This window comes from Panulirus ornatus, chromosome 64, assembly GCF_036320965.1.
Source record: "Panulirus ornatus isolate Po-2019 chromosome 64, ASM3632096v1, whole genome shotgun sequence".
Taxonomy (NCBI): Eukaryota; Metazoa; Arthropoda; class Malacostraca; order Decapoda; family Palinuridae; genus Panulirus; species Panulirus ornatus.
Window position 1 is genome coordinate 9,447,797 of NC_092287.1, and position 10,000 is coordinate 9,457,796.

The window sequence follows — 10,000 nt, forward strand, 5'->3', positions numbered from 1 at the left end:
GCTAGTAGATTAGTGTGTAGATGATAGACTAACAGTGGTGCTACGTTGTAGATTAGTGTGTAGATAATAGACCAACAATGATACTACGATAGTAGATCAGTGTATACTGTAGATAATATTGACCAATAGTGGCATAGCGTGATTCGAAGCATTACCCACGATGGTAGATTTAAGGTACAGATAATAGACCAATGTTGGAAGAACGTTATTTGGAGCATCATATTTCATTCTATGATACCTAATAACACGAGTATGATTAGGGTTTTAAGGGTTTCAAGTTAGCTCACGATGGTGTTCAATTATCTTACTTCGTCGGTAGATGAACGGGATATTAACTTCGGCTGGAGTTCTGGCCACAAAGTCGACAACAGCTTGTAAGACTCGACTGAACCCAGGGATCGTCCATGTCCCAAGACCTGGCCTTCAATAACAGGTTATCCCTACCAAAGCCTTTCTGTATTTCACACCTAAGGTAAAAATATGCAAGAAAAACACTTGTAAGATAATCAAAAGAACCCATCAACACCTCATCTAACTTTCCCAGGCCGCTAAAATTCGAAGTAAACAAATACATACGAAAATCGATGTGTTGTGGGGAGGTTGGACGGTGGGGCTAACAGCCTCAGAGGGTCTCCGTCTGTTTACTTACGTTTGTGTTTACTTTAAGCTAATACGATGCTCAATCACGCGTCTCGTCCTTCATTTCTGTTCGGAAACCCTTATATTTTTCCCTGCTCGTTATGACCCTCATCACTACCTCCTTATTCGACGTCGCTGCAGAGAATACGACGCTTCAAATAGCGACATTACACCACTACGATTGCAATACGAGCCACTACCTCCTTAGGCCAGAGCTATGAGAGTGATTAACCCAACATAGCAGTCTCTATCCTACGGTTTAATTGCCTCGATTCACTCCAGCAACTCTGGTGAGATGCTGTCCCTTTTACAAACCCTAAAATGAACCTTGAATTATTAAGTTTCCCCATCCTTCAACTCCGACGTAGTACCGAACTCAATCTATGATCTAATTTCAACGGTAATATGTCAAATGTCTTCAATTGCGCTACGTTAATGCACCTTTTCCTCCGTTTATTCTTCATTCAAGTACTGATCAATATATCCCACGATCCTTCAGCCAGTTGTCCATACTCTACCATCCTTAACTGTCGTTAATGAGAGTCACGTCACATCAAAAGCTCTGTGAATGGCCGAGCCAAAACTGGTAAACTTAAGCACGACTTCGTTAATCAATGTTATTACTCTATCTACTCTAACAACCTTTTGATCAACCTCTATCCCTGTCATTTCATAAGGACCATACGTGACAGAACTTAACCCTTATCATCACAGTAAGAGAAGCATTTACACAAGTCATTAAACATTTTATGATGGTTAGGAGCGATTCGACAGTAGCCAAACGATCGCTGGTAACTTACGTTGCCAGAGTGTTGTTGTCTTCTGCACTTTCAATGAATAAACTTCTGTAGTAGTTTTCACGAGCTGTATTTATGATTTTCCTCATCTTCTGAGCACACACACACACACACACACACACATACTTTCCACGTATTCCCTGCGTGTCGTAGAAGGCGACTAAAAGGGGAGGGAGCGGGTGGCTGGAAATCCTCCCCTCTCGTTTTTTTTTTTAATTTTCCAAAAGAAGGAACAGAGAAGGGGGCCAGGTGAGGATTTTCCCTCTAAGGCCCAGTCCTCTGTTCTTAACGCTACCTCGCAAATGCGGGAAATGGCGAATCGTATGAAAATATATATATATATATATATATATATATATATATATATATATATATATATATATATATATATATATATAGTCAAAAATGGGTGTCACTGGACTCCCTCTACTCGAAGTTACACAAGTGAAAAGTTACATTTGGTTCAGCGGTTCCAGCGGGAGTACAATCTTGATATGGAACTCCTTACTTGAAAGTGGTCTGCATTTCTTTGCGTAGTGCAACCAGCACAGCCATTTACACTTTACAAAAAGGAAAAGGTCCTAGGTTAAACCAGGACTTTACACTTTACAAAAAGGAAAAGGTCCTAGGTTAAACCAGGACTCATTCATAGCAAGTGATCCTAGGGTAAATAATATATATAATGAAAACCAAATATTTTTAAGATGCCGGGACTATTCTCCAATCTAATGACTTTATAACCACGATAAAGTACATCGACTCCGTGAAAACGGCCTCGTCTGTAGTATCTATCTTAGTGCTAGACCCATACATAACCTTGTCACACAGCCATGTAGTTACCTAAGACAGGTGTGACCATGAAAATAACATCGTCTCTGGTCGCTCGCCCAAGCCGTCACATCGTACACAAACTTCCACCAGCACAACCTCTCACACTGCCCTTGTACAGAACTAAATAAACAATGGACATTCTTGGCATTTTCACAAAGGACAGGAAACTACGTGCCCAACTCGCTAATACCAAGACCGATCGGACGAAAGCAGAGTGTAGACATTTAGTTAGGTCGTTGCAACACAGATGGCTCTGATATCTGGACATTTCGTCGTCTGCTTAACCCACCTCTTTCTTGCTCGACTGTAGGCTCAGAGGACGCTACTCCTTGAATCCCTTTTCATCAATTGAGACCCAAGGTCTCCCCATTCACACCACCTGAATACACCAAGTTCTTCCACTGAATCGACAGCCCAATACATCCTTTGAATCCATCTAGAAATATTCTTGAAAGCATATAAACGACCTACATGTTCTTATCTGTGATCTGTATGTCTGTGATCTGTATGCGTCACTGGTCTGTGAGTTTCTGATATCTTCTGATATCACAACGAGCCACGAAGGGATCCCGGTGTTCTGCTGTGAATTAAATGCCTTTTGCATTCCCTTGCGCATCTTCTCAACAGTGATGAGTGTGGGATGTCGAATCCATCATATTTCACTGTCTAATGTTCCTTCGTGACGCGGAGGTGTGGTAAAACAAGCTAAACCTACCAAAAGACACGTTGAATCTCATAACACAACTCACTCTGGGACGCAAATCTAACCAGACGGTATCCAATTGATCATCACAACTCACTCTAGGACGCACATATAACCAGATTGTTTCAAATTGATCATGTCCAACACGAATCACCAACTTCCAAGACGAATTTCCCTTTTTTTTTAACCTTTCCAATCCTATCGTCCCTTGAACGAGATTCGATTCCCTCCTCGTCCATCGACAACTTCGCCTGTGTGTTTTCCAAAACCATACGTGTTTATCACACCAACTCCCCTACGCGAGGTAACTCAACACTTGGGTATTAACACAGTCCTCCCCTTTCCTTTATTATGTCCGATCCCTGTAGGATACGTGGGATATAAGGCAAAATCTTTCCAATTACAACACTGAAAGGAAAATATATAGTCAGTGCTAGAAGAAAGAATTATCTAATATGCACGGGTTCATTTCCATGACTCGTTCATACTCTTAATTACCTAATATACATGGGCTCATTTCCATCCCTCATTCATACCCTTAATTATTCAATATACATGAATTCACTTCCAGCCCTCACTCATACTTTATCTAGCAAAGGATGTTGTCAGTAAAGTTACAGTTATGAGGTACTCACACACTCGGGCATGAGGTACTCACACACTCGGGCATGAGGTACTCACACACACTCGGGCATGAGGTACTCACACACTCGGGCATGAGGTACTCACACACTCGGGCATGAGGTACTCACACACACTCGGGCATGAGGTACTCACACACACTCGGGCATGAGGTACTCACACACACTCGGGCATGAGGTACTCACACACACTCGGGCATGAGGTACTCACACACACTCGGGCATGAGGTACTCACACACTCGGGCATGAGGTACTCACACACTCGGGCATGAGGTACTCACACACTCGGGCATGAGGTACTCACACACACTCGGGCATGAGGTACTCACACACTCGGGCATGAGGTACTCACACACTCGGGCATGAGGTACTCACACACTCGGGCATGAGGTACTCACACATACTCGGGCATGAGGTACTCACACACTCGAGCATGAGGTACTCACACACACTCAGGCATGAGGTACTCACACACTCAGGCATGAGGTACTCACACACTCGGGCATGAGGTACTCACACACTCGGGCATGAGGTACTCACACACACTCGGGCATGAGGTACTCACACACTCGGGCATGAGGTACTCACACACACTCGGGCATGAGGTACTCACACACTCGGGCATGAGGTACTCACACACTCGGGCATGAGGTACTCACACACACTCGGGCTCATTAAATAAATCGTCCACTGATCTTATTTTTTTATGTTAGCTTCGACGACACGAGTAAATGTTAGCCATCTCATTAACGCTATACACACACACACACACACACACACACACACACACACACACATATATATATATATATATATATATATATATCCCTGGGGATAGGGGAGAAAGAATACTTCCCACGTATTCCCTGCGTGTCGTAGAAGGCGACTAAAAGGGGAGGAAGCGGGGGGCTGGAAATCCTCCCCTGTTGTTTCTTTTTTAATTTTCCAAAAGAGGGAACAGGGAAGGGGGCCAGGTGAGGATATTCCCTCAGAGGCCCAGTCCTCTGTTCTTAACGCTACCGTGGTAACGCGGGAAATGGCGAATAGTTTGGAAGAAAGAATATATATATATATATATATATATATATATATATATATATATATATATATATATATACTTAATTCATCGACCAATCCCTTGAGGAGGATGAACACCTGTGTTGTTTGTGGACCGATTACCAGGAAACCAGGATTCGAACCTATACGCTTGACACTGGGCGACCTGTGCATACGTCAGCAACGCTAACCACCACACCACGGACGACCCATACTAAAAAACTAATAAAGAAACCAGTTCTCATTTTTTCCCCTCACAATAGACGGAAAGATTGGAATAAAAGCTTGTATGTGGTTTCGTCTTTATTTTTTCCCTTTCACAATAGAAGGAAAGATTGGAATAAAAGCTTGTGTGTGGTTTCGTCTTTATTTTTTCCCCTCACAATAGACGTAAAGATTGAAATAAAAGGCTTGTGTGGGTTCGTCTTTATTTTTCCCCCTCACAATAGACGTAAAGATTGGAATAAAAAGCTTGTATGTGGTTTCGTCTTTACGTGAGGATCTAACACCATGAGAACGACATTACTATGATAAATGGTCAACTGAAATGAGGCCATTTGGGAGGATTTCCTTGTGGCTCTCTAATCCCTCGGCTTTGATCGAGATCTCATCATCATTCATGGGGTCGCAATTCTGTGTGTCTCTCTCTAGTGGCAAAGCGAACGTCAGCGGTCTGTGTAACCTGAGACGATGGCCTTTTTTTACATCATCACGGCTGGTATGTCTCGTACCGGGTCCTCTGGACTCCTGCTGTGTCTCATGCTGGGTCTTCCGGACTCCTGCTGTGTTCCCCTGGACTCCTGCTGTGTCTCATGCTGGGTCTTCCGGACTCCTGCTGTGTCCCCCTGGTCTCCTGCTGTGTCCCCTTCCTGCTGTGTCCCCCTGGACTCCTGCTGTGTCCCCTTCCTGCTGTGTCCCCCTGGTCTCCTGCTGTGTCCCCTTCCTGCTGTGTCCCCCTGGACTCCTGCTGTGTCCCCTACCTGCTGTGTCCCCCTGGACTCCTGCTGTGTCCCCCTGGTCTCCTGCTGTGTCCCCTTCCTGCTGTGTCCCCCTGGTCTCCTGCTGTGTCCCCTTCCTGCTGTGTCCCCCTGGTCTCCTGCTGTGTCCCCTTCCTGCTGTGTCCCCCTGGACTCCTGCTGTGTCCCCTACCTGCTGTGTCCCCCTGGTCTCCTGCTGTGTCCCCTTCCTGCTGTGTCCCCCTGGTCTCCTGCTGTGTCCCCTTCCTGCTGTGTCCCCCTGGACTCCTGCTGTTTCTTATTCCCTTAAACCTCAGCCAGTAAGTAGACGTAAAGAATGACACAGATCAACATTATCTTCGTACAACGTCACAAAGGGAGGGAGGGATAATGTCATTAACAAAACCAAAGTTTGTCCCGAGGGGGAAAAAAAAAGACGAGGATGGTGAAAAAAAAAAGACGAGGATGGTGAAAAAAGACGAGGATGGTGAAAAAAAAGACGAGGATGGTGAAAAAAGACGAGGATGGTGAAAAAAGAAAAGACGAGGATGGTGAAAAAAGAAAAGACGAGGATGGTGAAAAAAGAAAAGACGAGGATGGTGAAAAAAAAAGACGAGGATGGTGAAAAAAGAAAAGACGAGGATGGTGAAAAAAGACGAGGATGGTGAAAAAAAAAAGACGAGGATGGTGAAAAAAGACGAGGATGGTGAAAAAAAAAGACGAGGATGGTGAAAAAAGACGAGGATGGTGAAAAAAAAGACGAGGATGGTGAAAACAAAAGACGAGGATGGTGAAAAAAGACGAGGATGGTGAAAAAAGAAAAGACGAGGAAGGTGAAAAAAGAAAAGACGAGGATGGTGAAAAAAGAAAAGACGAGGATGGTGAAAAAAAAAGACGAGGATGGTGAAAAAAGAAAAGACGAGGATGGTGAAAAAAGAAAAGACGAGGATAGTGAAAAAAAAGACGAGGATGGTGAAAAAAAGGACGAGGATGGTGAAAAAAAAGACGAGGATGGTGAAAAAAAGACGAGGATGGTAAAAAAAAGACGAGGATGGTAAAAAAAAGACGAGGATGGTGAAAAAAAAGACGAGGATGGTGAAAAAAAGGACGAGGATGGTGAAAAAAAAGACGAGGATGGTGAAAAAAAGACGAGGATGGTGAAAAAAAAGACGAGGATGGTGAAAAAAACAGACGAGGATGGTGGAAAAAACAGACGAGGATGGTGAAAAAAACAGACGAGGATGGTGAAAAAAACAGACGAGGATGGTGAAAAAAGACGAGGATGGTGAAAAAAAAGACGAGGATGGTGAAAAAAGAAAAGACGAGGATGGTGAAAACAAAGACGAGGATGGTGAAAAAAAAGAAAAGAGAAACTGAAAATAGAAAGTTGGTGAAAAGGCCAGCAGTTGGTCGAGTGGGGGAGAGAGAGAGAGAGAGAGAGAGAGAGAGAGAGAGAGAGAGAGAGAGAGAGAGAGAGAGAGAGAGACCCTCTCTCTCTCTCTCTCTCTCTCTCTCTCTCTCAGTGGACTGTTCATGTTTGTTTGCAACTCCTCTCGTTGTTTGCAGGTAGTTCGTCCTTTGTTCACGGCACAGTGGGAGAGTAAGGAGGCTAGCCATCCAAGCGCTGTCTCTCTCTCTCTCTCTCTCTCTCTCTCTCTCTCTCTCTCTCTCTCTCTCTCTCTCTCTCTCTCCGTCTGACCCCTGCTGGGGTAGATAATGGCCGGCCTGCTGGCCGGCCAGACAACTTCTTGTCTATGTCACTATGAGGGCGAGGAGTGAGGTGGAGGGTGAGTGGAGGGAACGGCTCGGGTACCTGACCAATGCCGTCCCTTCCACCTACGAGAGAGAGAGAGAGAGAGAGAGAGAGAGAGAGAGAGAGAGAGAGAGAGAGAGAGAGAGAGAGAGAGAGAGAGAGAGAGATGACAGGAGAAAAAGGGGTGTACCATCCCACCCACCCACCCACCTCTATTACGACCAGGACAAGACACACAAACCAACAAGCAATTGGCGCCCGCGCTTGCACGCACACACTCACACACACACACACACACACACACACACACACACACACACACACACACGCAAACACACACGCAAACACACACACACACCTTGAAAAAAAAACCCATCAGACAGAATGGATAGAGGAAAGTACGACGGCGAGGTAATATAATGAATGGTTCCTGGGCCTGAGGTACAAAATCTATGAGAGCAGACGAAACAACCTTGATTTACTGAGGTTATAAGGGAGAAGGTTATAAGGGAGAAGGTTATAAGGGAGAAGGTTATAAGGGAAAAGGTTATAAGGGAGAAGGTTATAAGGGAGAAGGTTATAAAGGAGAAGGTTATAAGGGAGAAGGTTATAAGGGAGAAGGTTATAAGGGAGAAGGTTATAAGGGAGAAGGTTAAGAGTTGATCTGATACAGGTACTCAGGATCATTACAGAGGTTTGGAATCTCTCGACTTCAGCGATTTCACTGAAACTACTTTGAGCAAACGCTTTGCAAAACAACACACGTTATATTCAACGGGAGACTTTGGATATGTGGAATGCTTTGCCAATTGGAATGGATGAGGGTGAAGCTGCTGTCTCGTTTGAGAAACAGACTTAAGAACAAGACTTAGTATATTTTGCGCCGTCTATTGTTAGGCTGGCCTAGCCTTAATGCTCCCGCCTCCTTCGCACGGGGACCCGGGTTCGATCCTGGCTGTTGGAGATCAGTATGTTTTTTGATAGTGCGCGTTCATATGCATATATATATATATATATAATATATATATATATCCCTGGGGATAGGGGAGAAAGAATACTTCCCACGTATTCCCTGCGTGTCGTAGAATGCGACTAAAAGAGGAGGGAGCGGGGGCTGGAAATCCTCCCCTGTTGTTTCTTTTTTAATTTTCCAAAAGAAGGAACAGAGAGGGCCAGGTGAGGATATTCCCTCAGAGGCCCAGTCCTCTGTTCTTAACGCTACCTTGCTAATGCGGGAAATGGCGAATAGTTTGGAAGAAAGAATATATATATATATATAATATATATATATATATATATATATATATATAATATATATATATATACTTAATTCATCGACCAATCCCTTGAGGAGGATGAACACCTGTGTTGTTTGTGGACCGATTACCAGGAAACCAGGATTCGAACCTATACGCTTGACACTGGCGACCTGTGCAAGACGTCCGCAACGCTAACCACCACACCACGGACGACCCATACTAAAAAACTAATAAAGAAACTTTCTCAATTTTTCCCCCTCACAATAGACGGAAAGATTGGAATAAAAGGCTTGTATGTGGTTTCGTCTTTATTTTTCCCCCTCACAATAGACGGAAAGATTGGAATAAAAGCTTGTGTGGTTTCGTCTTTATTTTTCCCCCTCACAATAGACGTAAAGATTGGAATAAAAGGCTTGTGTGGGTTCGTCTTTATTTTTCCCCCTCACAATAGACGTAAAGATTGGAATAAAAGCTTGTATGTGGTTTCGTCTTTACGTGAGGATCTCACACCACGAGAACGACATTACTATGATAAATGGTCAACTGAAATGAGGCCATTTGGGAGGATTTCCTTGTGGCTCTCTAATCCCTCGGCTTTGATCGAGATCTCATCATCATTCATGGGGTCGCAATTCTGTGTTTCTCACTCTGCGCAAAGCGAACAAGAAAAAACAGAAAAAAAAAAATAAAAAAAAAAAAAAAAAAAAAAAAAAAAAAAAAGACGAGATGGTGAAAAAAAAAAGACGAGATGGTGAAAAAAGAAAAGACGAGGAATGGTGAAAAAAAAAAAAAAAAAGACGAGATGGTGAAAAAAAAAAAGACGAGATGGTGAAAAAAAGACGAGATGGTGAAAAAAAGACGAGGATGGTGAAAAAAAGGACGAGGATGGTGAAAAAACAGACGAGGATGGTGAAAAAAAGGACGAGGATGGTGAAAAAAGAAAAGACGAGGATGGTGAAAAAAAGACGAGATGGTGAAAAAAAGACGAGATGGTGAAAAAAAGACGAGGATGTAAAAAAAAGACGAGGAATGGTGAAAAAAAAAGACAGGATGGTGAAAAAAAGGACGAGGATGGTGAAAAAAAGGACGAGGATGGTGAAAAAAAGACGAGGATGGTAAAAAAAAAGACGAGGAATGGTGAAAAAAAAGACGAGGATGGTGAAAAAAGAAAAGACGAGATGGTGAAAAAAAGAAAAGACGAGGAATGGTGAAAAAAAAGACGAGGATGTAAAAAAAAGACGAGGATGGTGAAAAAAAAGACGAGAATGGTGAAAAAAAAAGACAGGATGGTGAAAAAAAGGACGAGGATGGTGAAAAAAAGACGAGATGGTGAAAAAAAAAGACAGGATGGTGAAAAAAAAAGA

General features: G+C 43.4%; 1 protein-coding gene across 5 annotated transcripts in view; it reads right to left on the reverse strand.

Annotated features, from left to right (window-relative positions):
• Positions 1-10,000, reverse strand: part of LOC139746336 (uncharacterized) — a 448,223-nt gene that overhangs the window by 196,925 nt on the left and 241,298 nt on the right. Inside the window, exon 1 of one of the 5 annotated variants that reach the window (XM_071657497.1) lies at positions 2,277-2,369. The exons of the other annotated variants lie outside the window; for them this stretch is intronic. Within the exon in view, the coding sequence (XP_071513598.1) occupies positions 2,277-2,295 (19 nt within the window). The 5' untranslated portion in view covers positions 2,296-2,369. Of the gene's footprint in view, positions 1-2,276; positions 2,370-10,000 lie in introns of those variants that run through there. 5 annotated transcript variants of the gene reach the window in all.